Here is a 22,566-nt window from a genome sequence, read left to right as displayed (position 1 = left end):
GTTTATATATAGAATAACAGATACCCGGGAGTGAGTTACAGACTGGAATCTAATCGAGGGGTTCGGGATGGTTTATATATAGAACAACAGATACCCGGGAGTGAGTTACAGACTGGAATCTAATCGAGGGGTTCAGGGTGGTTTATATATAGAACAACAGATACCCGGGAGTGAGTTACAGACTGGAATCTAATCGAGGGGTTCGGGATGGTTTATATATAGAACAGATACCCGGGAGTGAGTTACAGACTGGAATCTAATCGAGGGGTTCAGGGTGGTTTATATATAGAACAACAGATACCCGGGAGTGAGTTACAGACTGGAATCTAATCGAGGGGTTCGGGATGGTTTATATATAGAATAACTGATACCCGGGAGTGAGTTACAGACTGGAATCTAATCGAGGGGTTCGGGGTGGTTTATATGTAGAAAAACAGATACCCGGGGGTGAGTTACAGACTGGAATCTAATCGAGGGTTTCAGGATGGATTATACATAGAATAACAGATACCCGGGAGTGAGTTATAGACTGGAATCTAAATAGGGGTTCAGAGTGGTTTATATATAGAATAACAGATACCCGGGAGTGAGTTACAGACTGGAATCTAATCGAGGGGTTCAGGGTGGTTTATATATAGAATAACAGATACCCGGGAGTGAGTTACAGACTGGAATCTAATCGAGGGGTTCGGGGTGGTCAATATATAGAATAACAGATACCCGGGAGTGAGTTACAGACTGGAATCTAATCGAGGGGTTCGGGGTGGTTTATATATAGAATAACAGATACCCGGGAGTGAGTTACAGACTGGAATCTAATCGAGGGGTTCAGGGTGGTTTATATATAGAATAACAGATACCCGGGAGTGAGTTACAGACTGGAATGTAATAGAGGGGTTCGGGATGGTTTATATATAGAATAACAGATACCCGGGAGTGAGTTACAGACTGGAATCTAATCGAGGGGTTCAGGGTGGTTTATATATAGAATAACAGATACCCGGGAGTGAGTTACAGACTGGAATCTAATCGAGGGGTTCAGGGTGGTTTATATATAGAATAACAGATACCCGGGAGTGAGTTACAGACTGGAATCTAATCGAGGGGTTCGGGGTGGTTTATATATAGAATAACAGATACCCGGGAGTGAGTTACAGACTGGAATCTAATCGAGGGGTTCGGGATGGTTTATATATAGAATAACAGATACCGGGGAGTGAGTTACAGACTGGAATCTAATCGAGGGGTTCATGGTGGTTTATATATAGAATAACAGATACCCGGGAGTGAGTTACAGACTGGAATCTAATCGAGGGGTTCGGGAGGTTTATATATAGAATAACAGATACCCGGGAGTGAGTTACAGACTGGAATCTAATCGAGGGGTTCAGGGTGGTTTATATATAGAATAACAGATACCCGGGAGCGAGTTACAGACTGGAATCTAATCGAGGGGATCAGGGTGGTTTATATATAGAATAACAGATACCCGGGAGTGAGTTACCGACTGGAATCTAATCGAGGGGTTCAGGGTGGTTTATATATAGAATAACAGATACCCGGGAGTGAGATACAGACTGGAATCTAATCGAGGGGTTCAGGGTGGTTTATATATAGAATAACAGATACCCGGGAGCGAGTTACAGACTGGAATCTAATCGAGGGGATCAGGGTGGTTTATATATAGAATAACAGATACCCGGGAGTGAGTTACCGACTGGAATCTAATCGAGGGGTTCAGGGTGGTTTATATATAGAATAACAGATACCCGGGAGCGAGTTACAGACTGGAATCTAATCGAGGGGTTCGGTATGGTTTATATATAGAATAACAGATACCCGGGAGCGAGTTACAGACTGGAATCTAATCGAGGGGATCAGGGTGGTTTATATATAGAATAACAGATACCCGGGAGTGAGTTACCGACTGGAATCTAATCGAGGGGTTCAGGGTGGTTTATATATAGAATAACAGATACCCGGGAGTGAGATACAGACTGGAATCTAATCGAGGGGTTCGGGGTGGTTTATATATAGAATAACAGATACCCGGGGGTGAGTTACAGACTGGAATCTAATCGAGGGGTTCAGGGTGGTTTATATATAGAATAACAGATACCCGGGAGCGAGTTACAGACTGGAATCTAATCGAGGGGATCAGGGTGGTTTATATATAGAATAACAGATACCCGGGAGTGAGTTACCGACTGGAATCTAATCGAGGGGTTCAGGGTGGTTTATATATAGAATAACAGATACCCGGGAGCGAGTTACAGACTGGAATCTAATCGAGGGGTTCGGTATGGTTTATATATAGAATAACAGATACCCGGGATTAAGGCAGATCTCTACATCAGGAAGGGGAATATGTGTCAATGGGGAGGGTTGAACTGGACAAGACCTTCTGCCTCTTACCCACAGCTGTTTTTTGCGAGCCTGAAGGAGAATTTCTTCCGTTGGGTCTCTGCGTAAGCAATCCTCTTCCGCAGATAGTCATTGTAGAGGAACAGGGCGCGTTTCTTTTCTCTCTAGGACATCAAATGAAAGAACGTGTCAGATTCCTCAGGCCGTGACCAAGGGCACTGCTGATTATCCCCCTGACAGTATTTCCCTAGTTCCCCCCCTTTCAGGCAGCACAGCGGTTAGCACTTTTGCTTCACTGCGCCAGGGTCCCAGGTTCGATTCCCGGCTGGGTCACTGTCTGTGCGGAGTCTGCACATCCTCCCCGTGTCTGCGTGGGTTTCCTCCGGGTGCTCCGGTTTCCTCCCACAGTCCAAAGATGTGCAGGTTGGGTGGATTGGCCGTGCTAAATTGTCCCTTTGTGTCCAAAGATGGACAGGTTAGGTGGATTGGCCGTGCTAAATTGTCCCTTTGTATCCAAAGATGGACAGGTTAGGTGGATTGGCCATGCTAAATTGTCCCTTAGTGTCCAAAGATGTGCAGGTTAGGTGGATTGGCCGTGCTAAATTGTCCCTTAGTGTCCAAAGATGGACAGGTTAGGTCAGGGGTGGGCAAACTACGGCCCGCGGGCCGCATGCGGCCCGCCAAAGGTATTTCTGCGGCCCATCAAGTCATTTAAAAAAAGAAAAAAAATTTTTTTTTAAAAATTGTTTTTATTTTTAAACATTTTTTTTTAAGGTATATGGGGGGGGGGGGTGCTGTTGGGTTACTTACTGGTATAGGGTGGATATGTTGACTTGAGTTTGGTGATCATTGCTCGGCACAACATCGAGGGCCGAAGGGCCTGTTCTGTGCTGTACTGTTCTATGTTCTATATGAGGCGCCCAGAATCATAACCGGGTGAAGTAATTATTTTACTTAATATACTATGCGGCCCTTTGTGAATTGTGAATTTCTGAATGTGGCCCTTGCACGGAAAAGTTTGCCCACCCCTGGGTTAGGTGGATTGGCCGTGCTAAATTGTCTCTAAGTGTCCAAAGATGTGCAGGTGAGGTGGATTGGCCGTGCTAAATTGTCCCTTAGTGTCCAAAGATGTGCAGGTTAGGTGGATTGGCCGTGCTAAATTGCCCCTTAGTGTCCAAAGATGTGCAGGTTAGGTGGATTGGCCATGCTAAATTGTCTCTGTGTCCAAAGATGTGCAGGTTAGGTGGATTGGCCATGATAAATTGTCCCTTAGTGTCCAAAGATGTGCAGGTTAGGTGGATTGGCCGTGCTAAATTGCCCCTTAGTGTCCAAAAATGGACAGGTTAGGTGGATTGGCCGTGCTAAATTGTCCCTTAGTGTCCAAAAAGTTTGGGTTAGGTGGGGTTACGGGGATGGCGGGGGGGGGGGGGGGGGGTGGGGGGGGAGGCATGGGCTTGGGTAGGGTGCTCTTTCTGAGGGCCGGTGCAGACTCGATGGGCCGAGTGGCCTTCTTCTGCACTGTAAATTCTGTGAAAGTTCCTATTGAATCTGTCTCCACCCCCCCCCCCCCCTTTCAGGCAGGGTATTCCCCGTCACAACAACTGGCTGGGTTTCAAATCAATGATTTTGCTGGGCTGTGGGGCCTCGCTGGCTAGGCCCAGCATGTATCACCCATCCCTAATTGCCCCTTGAGTAGGAGATTGGAGAGCCACCTTCCTGAACCTTGCCATGCTCGCTGGGCCCAAATTGCTTCAATGACCCCATGTGAGCGAATTTCAATCTCCTCAGCTCTGTGGTTTTGTTGAAGGAATTATCCCCGTCGGGCGATAGAATTAATTTAGTTTATTTAGTTGATTTCGCAATATTTTGAACACGCAGAGTCCCTGGGGCGTAGGTACACCCACCGTGCTGTTAGCGAGGGCGACCCAGGGGTCCTGACCCGGCGCAGGAGCGGGCAATAGATTTCCGAGTCGGGACGGCGAGTGCGTTCGGGAGGAGAAACCTGTGTCCCGAGCGGACGGGAATAAGAGATCATTGCCGCACCATCCCAAGGAGAGCAGGCCCCTCCCCCAACTTCGGAGAAAACTGGTTGGCAGACAGGAAACTAAGAGTCGGAATAAATGAGTCTTATTCCAGGTTGGCAGGCAGTGGGGTGGCACAGGGATCAGTGCTGGGACCCGCTACGGGAGAGGGTTGAGAGAACCCCAAAGCCTATCACCTGACCCACAACGTTGAATAGATGTTGGTTATAGAACATAGAACATAGAACAGTACAGCACAGCCCTCGATGTTGTGCCGAGCAATGATCACCCTACTCAAACCCACGTATCCACCCTATACCAGTAACCCAACAACCCCCCCCCCCACCTTACTTTTTTAGGACACTACGGGCAATTTAGCATGGCCAATCCACCTAACCCGCACATCTTTGGACTGTGGGAGGAAACCGGAGCACCCGGAGGAAACCCACGCACACACGGGGAGGACGTGCAGACTCCGCACAGCCAGTGACCCAGCCGGGAACTGAACCTGGGACCCTGGATGGGGAGCACACGGGGTTAATCTGCAGGTGTGATGTAACAGATGTAACAGAAATCTACAGTACTTTTAAATTAAAACAATGTTTATTTATTAAACCAGTTAACAGTTTATAAACCCACAGTAAACATCTTAACAACTATCAACACCAACAAATCCCCAAAGAATACAGTACTCTATAGATAACCCTTAATAAATTCCCAAGCAGCATTTGACACAGAGATCAGGTTTAAATTCACTATTGAGAGCAGTCAGCACTTTCAAATCATCCAATTGATTTGGAGATAGTCTTTAGTTTGTAGAGAGAGATCCTTATACAGCTCCTTGCTTTGCCGGCAGCTATCCAGCTCCCAAAATGAAACTAAAACACACCCTGTAGCAAACAGCCTAAAACAAAAGTAAAAAGTTGACAGACAGCCCAGCTCCACCCACTCTCTGACATCACTGCAGTAATAAACACCCAATTCTTAAAGGTAACCTCACTACAGATATTTATGTACACACCCATTTATAAACACCTTAAACATCTTAAAGGTAGACTCACATGACAAACCCCAGCTATCCACAATGTATCTCCATGATTTGGATGAGGGAACAAAATGTCAGCTCTCCAGATTTGCCGATGACACCACGTTGGGTGGGAGGGTGAGCTGTGAGGAGGACGCAGAGAAAGTGCAACGGGACCTGGGTGTCCGCGGACACCAGTCGCTGAAGGTAAGCATGCAGGGGCAGCAGGCGGTAAAGAAGGCTAATGGTATGTTGGCCTTCACAGCGAGAGGATTCGAGTACAGGAGCCGGGATGTGTTGTTGCAATTATACAGGGCCTTGGTGAGGCCACACCTGGAGTATTGGGGGCAGTTTTGGTCTCCTTCTCTGAGGAAGGATGTCCTTGCTCACGAGGGAGAGCAGCGAAGGTTTACCAGACTGATTCCTGGGATGGCTGGACTGTCGTACGAGGAGAGATTGAGTTGGTTAGGGTTGTTCTTGTTGGAGAAAAATGAGTGGGGGGAATCTCATAGAAACCTGTAAAATTCTAACAGGACTGGACAGGGTAGATGCAGGAAGGATGTTCCCGATGGTGGGGGGGGGTCCAGAACCAGGGGGTCACAGTCTGAGGATACGGGGTAGACCATTTAGGACGGAGATGAGGAGAAATTTCTTCACCCAGAGAGCGGGCGGCCTGTGGAATTCGTCACCACAGGAAGTAGTTGAGGCCAAAATATATACAGAACGCTCGCCTTCATTGGACGGGGCATCGAGTGTAAAAACTGCCAAGTCATGCTAGCAGTTGTATAGAACCTCGGTAAGGCCGCACTTGGAATATCGCGCACAATTCTGGTCGCCACACTACCAGAAGGATGTGGAGGCTTTGGGGAGGGTGCAGAGGAGGTTTACCAGGATGTTGCCTGGTATGGAGGGTGTTAGCGATGCGGAGGGGCTGAATAGACTCGGACTGTTTTCATTAGAAAGACGGAGGTTGAGGGGCGACCTGATAGAGGGCTACAAGATTATGAGGGGCATGGATAGAGTGGATGGGCAGGCACTCTTTCCCAGGGTGGAGGGGTCAGTCACCAGGGGGCGTAGGTTAAAGGTCAGTGGGGCAAAGTTTAGAGGTGATGTGTGAGGCAGGTTATTTACACAGAGGGTGGTGAGTGCCTGGAACGCGTTGCCAGGGGGAGGCTGTGGAAGCAGATACATTAACAGCGTTCAAAAGGCATCTCGACAATTACACGTGGATAGGACGGGGATAGAGGGATACGGCACAAGGAAGGGCTGAGGGTTTGGGCAAGGGTGGTATCATGGTTGGCGCAGGCTTGGAGGGCCGAAGGGCCTGTTCCTGCCCAGGATTGTTCTTGTATTGTATGCGTTGGTCATAATGAATGGTGGAGAAGGGCCAAATGGCCTCCGACTCCTATTTCCTCTGTTTCTGTGGTATAACCCCTTTCATAACATTCCCGTTAATCGCTAACTCCAAACTGATCACTGACCAGGAGCTAAACCCATCCGGGTCTTTCTCCAGCGAGCACAGAGCCGATTGGGTGGACGGGTTCCCCTGCGAATGAGGATAGGAGTCACGATGGTTATTGTTTTGTCAGTGGTCCTGTGTGTGTGAGGGGGGGGGGGGGGGGGGGGAAGGGGGGTCTCTGAGCAGGAAGAGGGCAGGGGTGTAAACACGGAAAAGGGGCATTTACCTTTGGGAAGCAGAAAGCTGCTATGACTCTACGTAGCCTGAACGTGTAGACTTGAAGGAAGCAGAACAGAATCATTCCGATCATGGGCACCAGGGTGTAGTAGATGGACTGTTTCGTTATCTTGTGAGGCACTGGAAGACAGTCTGGAACAAAAGCAGAAATGAAGATTCCTTCACACTTCCATTGGCGGTAAACGGTGAGCACTTAGCACAGCCCCAGCCCCAATCAGAGACTCCAATGTCCAACTTGCTAACAAGTGTTCGGTGGTAAGAGGGATGGTCTTCAATGGGAGAGTTAGGGGATTAGAGGGATGGTCTTTGATGGGAGAGTTAGGGGATTAGAGGGATGGTCTTCGATGGGACAGTTAGGGGATTAGAGGGATGGTCTTCAATGGGAGAGTTAGGGGATTAGAGGGATGGTCTTCGATGGAACAGTTAGGGGATTAGAGGGATGGTCTTCGATGGGAGAGTTAGGGGATTAGAGGGATGGTCTTCGATGGGAGAGTTAGGGGATTAGAGGGATGGTCTTCGATGGGAGAGTTAGGGGATTAGAGGGATGGTCTTCGATGGGAGAGTTAGGGGATTAGAGGGATGGTCTTCGATGGAAGGTTAGGGGATTAGAGGGATGGTCTTCGATGGGAGAGTTAGGGAATTAGAGGGATGGTCTTCGATGGGAGAGTTAGGGAATTAGAGGGATGTCTTCGATGGAAGAGTTACGGGATTAGAGGGATGGTCTTCGATGGGAGAGTTAGGGGATTAGAGGGATGGTCTTCGATGGGAGAGTTAGGGGATTAGAGGGATGGTCTTCGATGGGACAGTTAGGGGATTAGAGGGATGGTCTTCGATGGAGAGTTAGGGGATTAGAGGGATGGTCTTCGATTGGAGAGTTAGGGGATTAGAGGGATGGTCTTCGATGGGAGAGTTAGAGGATTAGAGGGATGGTCTTCGATGGGAGAGTTAGGGGATTAGAGGGATGGTCTTCGATGGGAGAGTTAGAGGATTAGAGGGATGGTCTTCGATGGGATAGTTAGGGGATTAGAGGGATGGTCTTCGATGGGAGAGTTTAGGGGATTAGAGGGATGGTCTTCGATGGGAGAGTTAGAGGATTAGAGGGATGGTCTTCGATGGGAGAGTTAGAGGATTAGAGGGATGGTCTTCGATGGGAGAGTTAGGGGATAGAGGGATGGGCTTCGAATGGGAGAGTTAGGGGATTAGAGGGATGGTCTTCGATGGGAGAGTTAGGGGATTAGAGGGATGGTCTTCGATGGGAGAGATAGGGGATTAGAGGGATGGTCTTCGATGGGAGAGTTAGGGGATTGAAGGGATGGTCTTCGATGGGAGAGATAGGGGATTAGAGGGATGGTCTTCGATGGGAGAGTTAGGGGATTGAAGGATGGTCTTCGATGGGAGAGATGGGGATTAGAGGGATGGTCTTCGATGGGAGAGTTAGGGGATTAGAGGATGGTCTTCGATGGGAGAGTTAGGGATTAGAGGGATGGTCTTCGATGGGAGAGTTAGGGATTAGAGGGATGGTCTTCGATGGACGAGATGGGGATTAGAGGGATGGTCTTCGATTGGAGAGTTAGGGGTTTAGAGGGATGGTCTTCGATGGGAGAGTTAGGGGATTAGAGGGATGGTCTTCGATGGGAGAGTTAGGGGATTAGAGGGATGGTCTTCGATGGGAGAGTTAGGGGATTAGAGGGATGGTCTTCGATGGAGAGATAGGGGATTAGAGGGATGGTCTTCGATGGGAGAGTTAGGGGATTAGAGGGATGGTCTTCGATGGGAGAGTTCGGGGATTAGAGGGATGGTCTTCGATGGGAGGGTTAGGGCCTTAGAGGGATGGTCTTTGATGGGAGAGTTCGGGGATTAGAGGGATGGTCTTCGATGGAACAGTTAGGGGATTAGAGGGATGGTCTTCGATGGAGAGTTAGGGGATTAGAGGGATAGTCTTCGATGGGAGAGTTAGGGGATTAGAGGGATGGTCTTCGATGGGAGAGTTAGGGGATTAGAGGGATGGTCTTCGATGGGAGAGTTAGAGGATTAGAGGGATGGTCTTCGATGATTGAGTTAGGGGATTAGAGGGATGGTCTTCGATGGGAGAGTTAGGGGATTAGAGGGATGGTCTTCGATGGGAGAGTTAGGGAGTTAGAGAAATAGTCTTTGATGGGAGAGTTAGGGGATTAGAGGGATGGTCTTCAATGGGAGAGTTAGGGGATTAGAGGAATGGTCTTCGATGGGAGGGTTAGGGAGTTAGAGAAATAGTCTTTGATGGGAGAGTTAGGGGATAGAGGGATGGTCTTCAATGGGAGAGTTAGGGGATTAGAGGGATGGTCTTCGATGGAAGCGTTAGAGGATTAGAGGGATGGTCTTCGATGGGAGAGTTAGGGGATTAGAGGGATGGTCTTCGATGGGAGAGTTAGGGGATTAGAGGGATGGTCTTCGATGGAAGCGTTAGAGGATTAGAGGGATGGTCTTCGATGGGAGAGTTAGGGGATTAGAGAGATGGTCTTCGATGGGAGAGTTAGGGGATTAGAGGGATGGTCTTCGATGGGAGAGTTAGGGGATTAGAGGGATGGTCTTCGATGGGAGAGTTAGGGGATTAGAGGGATGGTCTTCAATGGGAGAGTTAGGGGATTAGAGGGATGGTCTTCGATGGGAGGGTTAGGGGATTAGAGGGATGGTCTTCGATGGGAGAGTTAGGGGATTAGAGGGATGGTCTTCGATGGGAGAGTTAGGTGATTAAAGAGATGATCTTCGCTGGGAGAGTTAGGGGATTAGAGGGATGGTCTTCGATGGGAGAGTTGGGGAGATGGAGGGATATCTTCAATGGGAGAGTTAGAGATCTGGAGGGATATCTTCAATGGGAGAGTTAGGGATCTGGAGGGATGGTCTTCGATGGGAGAGTTAGGGATCTGGAGGGATGGTCTTCGAATGACCACTGGGTCAGAGGGCCAGACGTCCCGAGGTCAACGGACGTTTCGACAGCCAAGAGCTTCCTCAGTGGCCTCATCCCATCCTCATCCCCTCGCCCCGATCTTGGCCTCGTCGGCTGGGCAAGGTGATTAGCACTTCCCCGGACTTGGCCCCCCACCCCCCCACCCCAAGGCCCTCCCCCCCCCCACCCCGCCACGCCACCCCCCCTTCGCCGCCTTCCCGCGGCGCCCCCCCCGGGCGGCGCTCGCTTACGTAGGTTGTTGGACTCCATCTTGACGTCGAGCGTGGTGTTGAAGGCGGACACGGACCTCCGGATCAGATTGGCCAGGATGGACGTCCCACCGACTGTGATCTCCAGATGGTGGCTCTCTGGAGGGAACACGGAGATTGGAATTGTCAACGGGAGCAGTGGGACAGGAGGGCGGACCTTTGACCCCCCCCCGGTCCCGGCAGCCAATCACGTTAACTCCATCTGCCCGCCTTGGCTCCGTGACCTTTAACCCCCTCCCTTCGCCCACAAAAGAAAATCTGCACCTCAGTTTGGAACTTTGAGTTGCCACCCATCTATCCCCCCCCCCCCCCCCCCCCCCCCACCCCCCGCCCCCCGGATCCTTTCATTGGCACATAGATACCTCCCAGATACCCCCCCACCCCTTTGTCCTTCCTGGCATTACCCCCAGAATGGCCTGGCTAGAATTTTAAGGTTCTGCCCCCCCCCCCCCCACCCCTTGTTCTGGACCCCCTCTCCCCCTCCACCCCCCTCCCCCACCAGAGGAACCTCCATTACGAATCCCCCCTCCCCCTCCTGGCGAGGACGGAGACCTTGGAAGCGATGGAGGTGGGAGGTGGGTGGCGACATTCTCTCCTCCCGCCGCTTGTCAATGGGACGTCCCGTTGAAGTGCCCCCCCCCCCCCCCCCGACCGCACACCACCCCGGGAGTCCGACCCCAGACAACAGCCAGAGAATTCCGCCTGGATCCTCTCGATCGGCCCTGTCGCGTCCCCCGAGGTAGAAACACAGTTGAGGGAGGGAGGCGAGAGGGAGAGGGAGGCGGACAAAGCCCGCCCACTCTTTAAGGCCACACGATTTCCCCTGTCAGCTGAGGCGCGCCAGGCCTTCAGCTGCATCAAGGAGGACATCGCCAAAGCAGCCATGCGGGCGGTGGATGAATCCACTCCATTCCAGGTTGAGAGCGACGCCTCAGAGGTAGCTCTAGCAGCCACACTAAATCAGGCAGGGAGGCCCGTTGCATTTTTCTCCCGTACCCTCTCCGCTTCAGAACTCCGACACTCCTCAGTCGAGAATGAAGCACAAGCCATTGTGGAGGCTGTCCGTCACTGGAGGCACTACCTCGCAGGTAGGAGGTTCACCCTCATCACCGACCAACGATCGGTTGCCTTTATATTTGATAACTCGCAAAGGGGCAAAATTAAAAAAGATAAAATCCTTCGGTGGAGGATCGAACTCTCCACCTATAGTTACGATATTAAATATCGACCGGGGAAGCTCAACGAGCCCTCAGATGCCCTATCCCGCGGGACATGCGCCAGCGCACAGATCAGCCGTCTGAAAGCCATCCACGTTGACCTCTGCCATCCAGGGGTCACCCGGCTCGCCCACTACATCAGAGCCCGAAACCTGCCTTTCTCCAACGAGGAGGTAAAAGCCGTCACCAGGGACTGCCCGATCTGTGCAGAGTGCAAACCGCACTTCTATAGACCAGACAGGGCCCACCTGGTCAAGGCTTCTAGGCCCTTTGAACGCCTTGCGATCGATTTCAAAGGGCCACTCCCCTCGACTAACAAGAACATTTATTTCCTCAATATCATCGGTGAGTTCTCCCGATTCCCTATTGCCATCCCATGCCCTGATATGACCTCCCACACAGTCATTAGGGCCCTGCGTAGTATCTTCACCCTGTTTGGTTTCCCCAGCTACGTACACAGCGACCGGGGTTCGTCCTTTATGAGCGACGAGCTGCGTCAGTACCTGCTCGACAAGGGCATCGCCTCGAGCAGGACTACCAGCTATAACCCCAGGGGGAACGGGCAGGTGGAGAGGGAGAACGCGATGGTCTGGAAGACCGTCCTACTGACCCTCTGGTCTAGAAAACTCCAAGTCTCCCAATGGCAAGAAGTCCTCCCAGACGCGCTCCACGCAATCAGATCCCTCCTCTGTACAGCTACAAATCAAACCCCTCACGAGTGGCTCTTCATTTTTTCTAGGGGCACTACCACGGGAGTCTCACTTCCGGTGTGGCTGAGGACACCAGGCCCGGTTCTCCTGAGGAAGCACGGAAGGGGGCACAAAACTGACCCCCTTGTTGAAAAGGTGCGCCTCCTCCATTCCAACCCCCAGTACGCATTCGTAGAGTTCCCGGACGGTCGCCAGGACACAGTATCCCTTCGGGACCTGGCACCCGCTGGATCCAGCCCCCCCCCCCACCCCCCGCCCCACTGAGGAACCCCTTACCCCGTTCCCTAAGCTGCCGCCCCCTCGCGCCCCCGATTCCGCAAGCTCGCCCCACCGGTTCTACGCGCCAGCACCAGCCCGCCCCCATTCTCCGGTCGAGCCAGAGGTGTATGAAGTCTGGACGAGACCCACCCGTACCCCAGCCATCGTACCCCAGCTCTCAACACCCACCCAGCCACCGCAAGAGGCTGCAACCCCGGTGCTCCGCAGATCGAAACGAACAATTCGTCCACCGGACAGATGAACTCTGTGAGCCACCACCCCCGCCGGACTCGATTTCTTTCACAGGGGGTGAATGTGGTGAACGAGATTCACACGGTATTATAATCTGATATGTATCAATATTGTAAGTGCAGTTGCACTACCTGACCACCAGGGGGAGTAGCTCTGAGAGTACTCGAGAGTTTGTACTGGGCTCCTCCCTTGGCTCTGCCCAGGACTCCTCCCCCTGGAGCTGCTGTATAAAGATCCGTGCCACAGGGTCAGCCAGCCAGTTCACCGAAAGTTCAACGGCTAACAGGCTGGCTCTGTTGTAAGTATATTAAAACCGCTATTCTAATCCTACAAGCACGTGTCCGTAGAATTGTTGGTTCCAACAACCCCCGAAAAGGGACAACCTGGGTCGACGTCACGTTGGGGATTTGCGGGATCATGCTGTGCGGTAGTCAGCATTCCACTGGTGAGCACACTTCAGGTCAGCGATTATATAAAAAGGATGGAGCAGGTTGGCTCAGAGGGCGGGGAAACGTTCTGTCACATGGTTGCCAGGTCAGAGGACGCTATTGCAGCTCAGGCTGTTTCGATTCAGGATGGTCTCGACGGAACGGCCCCTTAACGTAGTCAACAAAGAGGACAAAGAAAATTACAGCACAGGAACAGGCCCTTCGGCCCTCCCAGCCTGCGCCGATCCAGATCCTTTATCTAAACCTGTCTCTTATTTTCCAAGGTCTACTTCCCCCTGTTCCGCCCGTTCATATACCTGTCTAGATGCCTCTTAAATGATGCTATCGTGCCCGCCTCTACCACCTCTGCTGGTAAAGCGTTCCAGGCACCCACCACCCTCTGCATAAAAAACTTTCCACGCACATCTCCCTTAAACTTTCCCCCTCTCACCTTGAAATCGTGACCCCTTGTAACTGACACCCCCACTCTTGGGAAAAGCTTGTTGCTATCCACCCTATCCATACCTCTCATCATTTTCTAGACCTCAATCAGGTCCCCCCTCAACCTCCGTCTTTCCAACGAAAACAATCCTAATCTACTCAACCTTTCTTCATAGCTAGCACCCTCCATACCAGGCAACATCCTGGTGAACCTCCTCTGCACCCTCTCCAAGGCATCCACATCCTTCTGGTAATGTGGCGACCAGAACTGCACGCAGTATTCCAAATGTGGCCGAACCAAAGTCCTATACAACTGTAACATGACCTGCCAACTCTTGTACTCAATACCCCGTCCGATGAAGGCAAGCATGCTGTATGCCTTCTTGACCACTCTATCAACCTGCGTTGCCACCTTCAGGGTACAATGGGCCTGAACTCCCAGATCTCTCTGTACATCAATTTTCCCCAAGACCCTTCCATTGACCATATAGTCCGCTCTTGAATTTGATCTTCCAAAATGCATCACCTCGCATTTGCCTGGATTGAACTCCATCTGCCTTTTCTCTGCCCAACTCTCCAATCTATCTATATTTTGCTGTATTCTCTGACAGTCCTCCTCGCTATCTGCAACTCCACCAATCTTAGTATCATCTGCAAACTTGCTAATCAGACCACCTATACCTTCCTCCAGGTCATTTATGTATCTCACAAACAACAGTGGTCCGAGCACGGATCCCTGTGGAACACCACTAATCACCCTTCTCCATTTTGAGACACTCCCTTCCACCATTACTCTCTGTCTCCTGTTGCCCAGCCAATTCTTTATCCATCTAGCTAGTACACCCTGAACCCCATACGACTTCACTTTTTCCATCAACCTGCCAAGGGGAACCTTATCAAATGCCTTACTAAAGTCCATGTATATGACATCGACAGCCCTTCCCTCATCAATTAACTTTGTCACTTCCTCAAAGAATTCTATTAAGTTTGTAAAACATGACCTTCCCTGCATAAAACCATGCTGCCTATCACTGATAAGTCGATTTTCTTCCAGATGTGAATAGATCCTATCCCTCAGTATCTTCTCCAACAGTTTGCCTACCACTGACGTCAAGCTCACAGGTCTATAATTCCCTGGATTATCCCTGCTACCCTTCTTAAACAAAGGGACAACATTAGCAATTCTCCAGTCCTCCGGGACCTCACCCGTGCTCAAGGATGCTGCAAAGATATCTGTTAAGGCCCCAGCTATTTCGACCCTCGCTTCCCTCAGTAACCTGGGATAGATCCCATCCGGTCCTGGGGACTTGTCCACCTTAATGCCTTTAAGAATACCCAAAACTTCCCCCTTCCTTCTGCCGACTTAACCTAGAGTATTTAAACATCCATCCCTAGTCTCAACATCCGTCTTGTCCCTCTCCTTTGTGAATACCGATGCAAAGTACTCATTAAGAATCTCACCCATTTCCTCTGAGTCCACGCATAAATTCCCTCTTTTGTCTTTGAGTGGGCCAATCCTTTCTCTAGTTACCCTCTTGCTCCTTACATACGAATAAAAGGCTTTGGTATTTTACTTAACCCTGTTAGCCAAAGATATTTCATGACCCCTTTTAGCCCTCTTTATTGCACGTTTGAGATTCGTCCTACTTTCCCGATATTCCTCCAAAGCTTCATCAGTTTTGAGTTGCCTCGATCCTATGTATGCTTCCTTTTTCATCTTAGCTAGTCTCACAATTTCACCCGTCATCCATGGTTCCCTAATCTTGCCACTTCTATCTCTCATTTTCACAGGAACATGTCTGTCCTGCACTCTAATCAACCTTTCCTTAAAAGACTCCCACATTTCAAATGTGGATTTACCCTTAAACAGCTGCTCCCAATCCACATTCCCTAGCTCCTGCCGAATTTTGTTATACTCTGCCTTTCCCCAATTTAGCACTCTTCCTTTAGGACCACTCTTGTCCTTGTCCATGAGTATTCTAAAACTTACGGAATTGTGATCGCTATTCCCAAAGTAATCACCGACTGAAACATCAACCACCTGGCCGGGATCATTCCCCAATACCAGGTCCAGGACGGCCCCTTCCCGAGTTGGACTATTTACATACTGCTCTAAAAAACTCTCCTGGATGCTCCTTACAAACTCTGCTCCATCTACGCCTCCAATACTACACGAATCCCATTCAATGTTGGGGAAGTTAAAATCTCCCATCACAACCACCCTATTGCTCCGACATTGTTCTATAATCTGTCTGCATATTTGTACCTCTACTTCATGCTCGCTTTTGGGAGGCCTGTAGTAAAGTCCCAACAATGTTACTGCACCCTTCCTATTTCTTAGCTCCACCCATAATGCCTCAGTGCTCAAATCCTCCATCGTGCCCTCCTTAATCACAGCTGTGATATGATCTCTAATGAGTAATGCAACTCCTCCCCCCCCTTCTACCTCCCTCTCTATCCCTCCTGAAGCATCTATACCCTGGGATATTCAGTTGCCAGTCCTGCCCTTCCCTCAACCAAGTCTCAGTAATACCAATAACATCATATTCCCAGGTACTGATCCAAGCCCTAAGTTCATCTGCCTTACCTGCTACACTTCTCGCATTAAAACAAATGCACCTCAGACCACCTGTCCCTTTGCGTTCATCAACTCTTCCCTGTCTACTCTTCCCCTTAGTCACATTGAGTTTATCATCTCGTACCTTACTGGCTTTAGTTGCTGCTTCTTTACTGACCTCTAACTTCCTAATCTGGTTCCCATCCCCCTGCCACATTAGTTTAAAACCTCCCCAACAGTGTTAGCAAAAGCACCCCCTAGGACATTGGTTCCAGTCCTGCCCAGGTGTAGACCATCCGGTTTGTATTTGGTCCAGCCACCCCCAGAACCGGTTCCAATGTCCCAAAAATCTGTACCCCTCCCTCCTGCACCATCTCTCAAGCCACGTATTCATTCTGACTTTTCTTGAATTTCTACTCTGACTGTCCCGTGGCACTGGTAGCTATCCTGAGATTACTACCTTTGAGGTCCTACTTTTTAACTTATCTCCTAACTCCCTAAATTCTGATTGTCGGACCTCATCCCTTTTTTTACCTATATCGTTGGTGCCTATATGCACCATGACAACTGGCTGTTCACCCTCTGCCTTCGGTATGTCCTGCAGCCGATCGGAGGCATCCCTGACCCGAGCACCCGGGAGGCAACATACCATTCGGGAGTCTCGTTTCCGACCACAGAAACTCCTGTCTACTCCCCTTACAATTGAATCCCCTATGACTATAGCCCTGCCAGTCTTTTCCCAGTCCTTCTGTGCAGCAGAGCCAGCCACGGTGCCATGAGCCTGGCTACTACTAGTCGGCAGGAATCAGGGGGTATAAACCTCCGAGACTAAACACAGTACCATCGCAACACCTGGAGGGCAGAACAGAATTTGAGAGAGGACAGAGAGAGGGGAATCATGAACTGTACGCACCGGCGAACTGATACTCCACGAAGCTATGACGCCTGATGATGTCCAGCATTGTGTACAGCAACCAGTCCAGAACAAAGACGGCCACGATGGCCAGGACTATCGCTATGTACTGGACCACCTCCAGCACCTGCCAACACACAAGGTCAAGGTTTAGTAAATCGTTAAGAGGGGTTCCTCTGCTCTGTCAGCAAGCTAGTCCCTGGGCCCGAGCATCGTCAACACAGATCCCAACCGAGATTCTCTAACTCAAAATGGATACTCGCAGTTACAGTACGGATGGAACACCGCACTGGGGGAGGGTCAGTACTGAGGGAGCGCCGCACTGTCAGAGGGTCAGTACTGAGGGAGCGCCGCACTGTCAGAGGGTCAGTACTGAGGGAGTGCCGCACTATGGGAGGGTCAGTACTGAGGGAGCGCCGTATTGTGGGAGGGGCAGTACTGAGGGAGTGCTGCACTGTGGAGGGTCAGTACTGAGGGAGTGCTGCACTGTCAGAGGGTCAGTACTGAGGGAGTGCTGCACTGTGGAGGGTCTGTACTGAGGGAGTGCTGCACTATGGGAGGTTCAATACTGAGGATGCGCCACACTGTCGGAGGGTCAGTACTGAGGGAACGCTGCACTGTGGGAGGGCCTGTACTGAGGGAGTGCTGCACTATGGGAGGTTCAATACTGAGGATGCGCCACACTGTCGGAGGGTCAGTACTGAGGGAGCGCTGCACTGTCAGAGGGTTAGTACTGAGGGAGTGCTGCACTGTGGAGGGTCAGTACTGAGGGAGTGCTGCACTGTGGGAGGGTCAGTACTGAGGGAGTGCTGCACTGTGGAGGGTCAGTACTGAGGGAGTGCTGCACTGTCAGAGGGTCAGTACTGAGGGAGTGCTGCACTGTGGAGGGTCAGTACTGAGGGAGTGCTGCACTGTGGAGGGTCAGTACTGAGGGAGTGCTGCACTGTCAGAGGGTCAGTACTGAGGGAGTGCTGCACTGTCAGAGGGTCAGTACTGAGGGAGTGCCGCACTGTCAGAGGGTCAGTACTGAGGGAGTGCCGCACTGTTGGAGGGTCAGTACTGAGGGAGCGCCGCGCTGTCAGAGGGTCAGTACTGAGGGAGCGCCGCACTGTGGGAGGGTCAGTACTGAGGGAGCGCCGCACTGTGGGAGGGTCAGTACTGAGGGAGCGCCGCACTGTTAGAGGGTCAGTACTGAGGGAGCGCCGGACTGTGGGAGGGTCAGTACTGAGGGAGTGCCCCACTGTCAGAGGGTCAGTACTGAGGGAGCACCGCACTGTCAGAGGGTCAGTACTGAGGGAGCGCCGCACTGTTGGAGGGTCAGTACTGAGGGAGTGCCGCACTGTGGGAGGGTCAGTACTGAGGGAGTGCCGCACTGTGGGAGGGTCAGTATTGAGGGAGCGCCGCACTGTGGGAGGGTCAGTACTGAGGGAGCCGCACTGTCGGAGGGTCAGTACTGAGGGAGCCGCACTGTGGGAGGGTCAGTACTGAGGGAGTGCCGCACTGCCAGAGCGTCAGAACTGAGGGAGCGCCGCACTGTCAGAGGGTCAGTACTGAGGGAGTGCCGCACTGTCAGAGGGTCAGTACTGAGGGAGTGCCGCACTGTGGGAGGGTCAGTACTGAGGGAGTGCCGCACTGTGGGAGGGTCAGTACTGAGGGAGTGCCGCACTGTCAGAGGGTCAGTACTGAGGGAGTGCCGCACTGTGGGAGGGTCAGTACTGAGGGAGCGCCGCCCTGTCAGAGGGTCAGTACTGAGGGAGTGCCGCACTGTGGGAGGGTCAGTACTGAGGGAGCGCCGCACTGTGGGAGGGTCAGTACTGAGGGAGCGCCGCACTGTCAGAGGGTCAGTACTGAGGGAGTGCCGCACTGTGGGAGGGTCAGTACTGAGGGAGTGCCGCACTGTGGGAGGGTCAGTACTGAGGGAGTGCCGCACTGTCAGAGGGTCAGTACTGAGGGAGTGCCGCACTGTGGGAGGGTCAGTACTGAGGGAGCGCCGCCCTGTCAGAGGGTCAGTACTGAGGGAGTGCCGCACTGTGGGAGGGTCAGTACTGAGGGAGCGCCGCACTGTGGGAGGGTCAGTACTGAGGGAGCGCCGCACTGTCAGAGGGTCAGTACTGAGGGAGCGCCGCACTGTCAGAGGGTCAGTACTGAGGGAGTGCTGCACTGTCAGAGGGTCAGTACTGAGGGAGCGCCGCACTGTCAGAGGGTCAGTACTGAGGGAGTGCCGCACTGTGGGAGGGTCAGTACTGAGGCATCACCGTACGCTAACAGTGTTTGTTAAGATCGGGTGTTAATGTCGATGGTCTGGGTGAAGCGGTGGAGTAGATTCCTCTGACTGGGTAGGTTTCAGTGAGCAGCTGTTTTATTGGTGAATGCTGCAGACCACACTCAGAATCCCCACTTACCAGAGTCTTCATTTCTTTTGCTTGAACCATGAACTGCCAGGGAAATATCACATCAGGCCTCTCGGCCTTCTTCAATGGCAAGATATATCTTCTGTCCTGATTGGAATTCACAGTAAGTCAAATATACTGAAAAATACTCCAAATACAGTGATTCTACACGGCCAAAGTTAGTGATGCACATCGATGACCATTGTCAAAATAACTGTCCCCATAGCCCTGTATCAATCCCAAACTAATCCCACTGCCCCGCTCTCTCCCCATAGCCCTGGATCAATCCCAAACTAATCCCACTGCCCACTCTCTCCCCATAGCCCTGTATCAATCCCCAAACTAATCCCACTGCCCCACTCTCTCCCCATAGCCCTGTATCAATCCCAAACTAATCCCACTGCCCCGCTCTCTCCCCATAGCCCTGTATCAATCCCAAACTAATCCCACTGCCCCACTCTCTCCCCATAGCCCTGTATCAATCCCCAAACTAATCCTACTGCCCCCGCTCTCTCCCCATTGCCCTGTATCAATCCCAAACTAATCCCACTGCCCCACTCTCTCCCCATAGCCCTGTATCAATCCCCAAATTAATCCCACTGCCCCCGCTCTCTCCCCATAGCCCTGTATCAATCCCCAAACTAATCCCACTGTCCCACTCTCTCCCCATAGCCCTGTATCAATCCCCAAACTAATCCCACTGCCCCGCTCTCTCCCCATAGCCCTGTATCAATCCCCAAACTAATCCCACTGCCCCACTCTCCCCATAGCCCTGTATCAATCCCAAACTAATCCCACTGCCCCGCTTCTCCCCATAGCCCTGTATCAATCCCAAACTAATCCCACTGCCCCGCACTCTCCCCATATCCCTGTATCAATCCCAAACTAATCCCACTGCCCCACTCTCCCCATATCCCTGTATCAATCCCCAAACTAATCCCACTGTCCCGCTCTCTCCCCATAGCCCTGTATCAATCCCAAACTAATCGCACTGCCCCGCTCTCTCCCCAAAACCCTGTATCAATCCCAAACTAATCCCACTGCCCCGCTCTCTCCCCATAGCCCTGTATCAATCCCAAACTAATCCCACTGCCCCACTCTCTCCCCATAGCCCTGTCTCAATCCCAAACTAATCCCACTGCCCCGCTCTCTCCCCATAGCCCTGTATCAATCCCCAAACTAATCCCACTGCCCCACTCTCTCCCCATAGCCCTGTCTCAATCCCAAACTAATCCCACTGCCCCACTCTCTCCCCATAGCCCTGTATCAATCCCAAACTAATCCCACTGCCCCGCTCTCTCCCCATAGCCCTGTATCAATCCCCAAACTAATCCCACTGCCCAACAAATCCCGGCTTTGCCAGCGATCCCGCATGGACAAAAACCCAGGAAAACAAAATGGGATCATTGTTCTGAGCCAAATTGATTCGGTGTTGGTCGGATGGAAAGTTCCCACTTCAAAGCTGCGGGCGGGAGGTCCCGTTTTAGCCAGCCCCGTTATCCTGGGCGGTACGCCCATGCCTGACTGTGGGAACGTCCGGACTGCCAACTGGCAATGGGATTTCCCTGGGCCTTGCCCCCCCCCCCCTGTGCTCCCGGAGCCCTGACAGACCCGGACACCCTATGGACCTTCTGCCAGTCTGGAATTGGCATCAGTGCCAACCCGGAGGGCCTGGGCAGGGGGTGGGGCGGGGGGCTGGGGTTCGGGATTGGAAATTCCGGAGGGCCTCCGGGAGTGCCGGAAGCCACTGTGACCCGCCCCCGCTGTGTGAGGAAGGCGGTTGCCACGGTGACCGTAGGGAGCAAAGGTCGCAGCCCTCCATGCGGCCTACCGTCCCTCACGCGGGCCTCTCTGAGCGGGTGCGGTGGGGGGGGTGGGGGGGGATGCTCACCACCTTGCGGCGCCTGGCGTCAATCTGTCGAAAGTACGTGCTGACGTAGACGTTGTCGTAGCGGATGTCGCGGTTGTAGCTTATCGTGTAGAGGAAGGAGCTGGAGGGGGAGAGAGAGAGAGAGAGAGAGAGAGAGAGAGATGGAGAAGTCAACATTCGTCCCAAGGTTCCATCTTCCCGTCGCCAACGCATCCAATCTGTTTGATGAGCGCTTGGGCTGAGGAGGGCCGTTCGACCGGGAGTGGCCCACGGAGGCCGCATGCCCCACCCCCAATCCTCTACCACTGCCTCCAACCAGAATCGCCCATCGTCCCGGGAGAGCCAATGAGGATTAGCCCTCGGAGTCCCCAACGCCCCCCCCCCCCCCCCCCCCCCCCCCAGCCCTCAACCCGAACGGAAATGGAACACCGAATTAAACGCGAGTGCAACAACCCGGGCCATTCAGCCCCTCCAACCCCATTCTGCGGCCGATCTATGACTTGACAACACGTAGCCCCGTCTTGGTCCCGTGGCGCTGAATTCCACCCCTTGCCCAACACAAGTCGACCCCTAGGTGGCGCCAGTGCCGGAGGCGGTCCAGAGTGATGTTCACTCGGCTGATCCCAGGAGTCAGGCCATTCAGCCCTTCGAAGTCTGCCCCGCCATTCAATCAGATCATGGCTGATCTAACACGCACAGAGTCAAATTTCCAGGTCCTTTCACACATTGTGTTGGGGTTTTCGTACGGGGAGAGGTTTGAGTAGGCCGGGCCTGCACGCATTGGAGTTTAGAACATAGAACAGTACAGCACAGAACAGGCCCTTCGGCCCTCGATGTTGTGCCGAGCCATGATCACCCTACTCAAACCCACGTATCCACCCTATGCCCGTAACCCAACAACCCCCCCTCCCCTAAACCTTACTTTTTAGGACACTAAGGGACAATTTAGCATGGCCAATCCACCTAACCTGCACATCTTTCGACTGTGGGAGGAAACCGGAGCACCCGGAGGAAACCCACGCACACACACGGGGAGGACGTGCAGATTCCGCACAGACAGTGTCCCAGCCGGGAATCGAACCTGGGACCCTGGAGCTGTGAAGCATTTATGCTAACCACCATGCTACCGTGCTGCCCATTTTAGAAGAATGAGAGGTGATGTTATTGAGACATAGAAGATTCTCAGAGGGGGCTTAGAGGGAATGTCCAGCTCCTTCCTGTTTCTCCCTT

General features: G+C 52.2%; 1 protein-coding gene across 1 annotated transcript in view; it reads right to left on the bottom strand.

Annotated features, from left to right (window-relative positions):
• Positions 1–22,566, bottom strand: part of dcst1 (DC-STAMP domain containing 1) — a 38,315-nt gene that overhangs the window by 3,875 nt on the left and 11,874 nt on the right. Inside the window, exons 6-11 of the mRNA XM_038787084.1 lie at positions 21,358–21,457; positions 19,479–19,574; positions 17,077–17,203; positions 10,283–10,399; positions 7,095–7,237; positions 2,416–2,528 (exon numbers count right to left, since the gene is read on the bottom strand). Coding sequence (XP_038643012.1) covers positions 2,416–2,528; positions 7,095–7,237; positions 10,283–10,399; positions 17,077–17,203; positions 19,479–19,574; positions 21,358–21,457 — 696 coding nt within the window. The remainder of the gene's footprint in view (positions 1–2,415; positions 2,529–7,094; positions 7,238–10,282; positions 10,400–17,076; positions 17,204–19,478; positions 19,575–21,357; positions 21,458–22,566) is intronic.

Source organism: Scyliorhinus canicula, chromosome 30, assembly GCF_902713615.1.
Source record: "Scyliorhinus canicula chromosome 30, sScyCan1.1, whole genome shotgun sequence".
In the NCBI taxonomy this organism is placed as follows: Eukaryota; Metazoa; Chordata; class Chondrichthyes; order Carcharhiniformes; family Scyliorhinidae; genus Scyliorhinus; species Scyliorhinus canicula.
The sequence above is the reverse complement of the archived record's forward strand: the minus strand, read 5'-3'. Positions and strand labels throughout refer to the sequence as shown.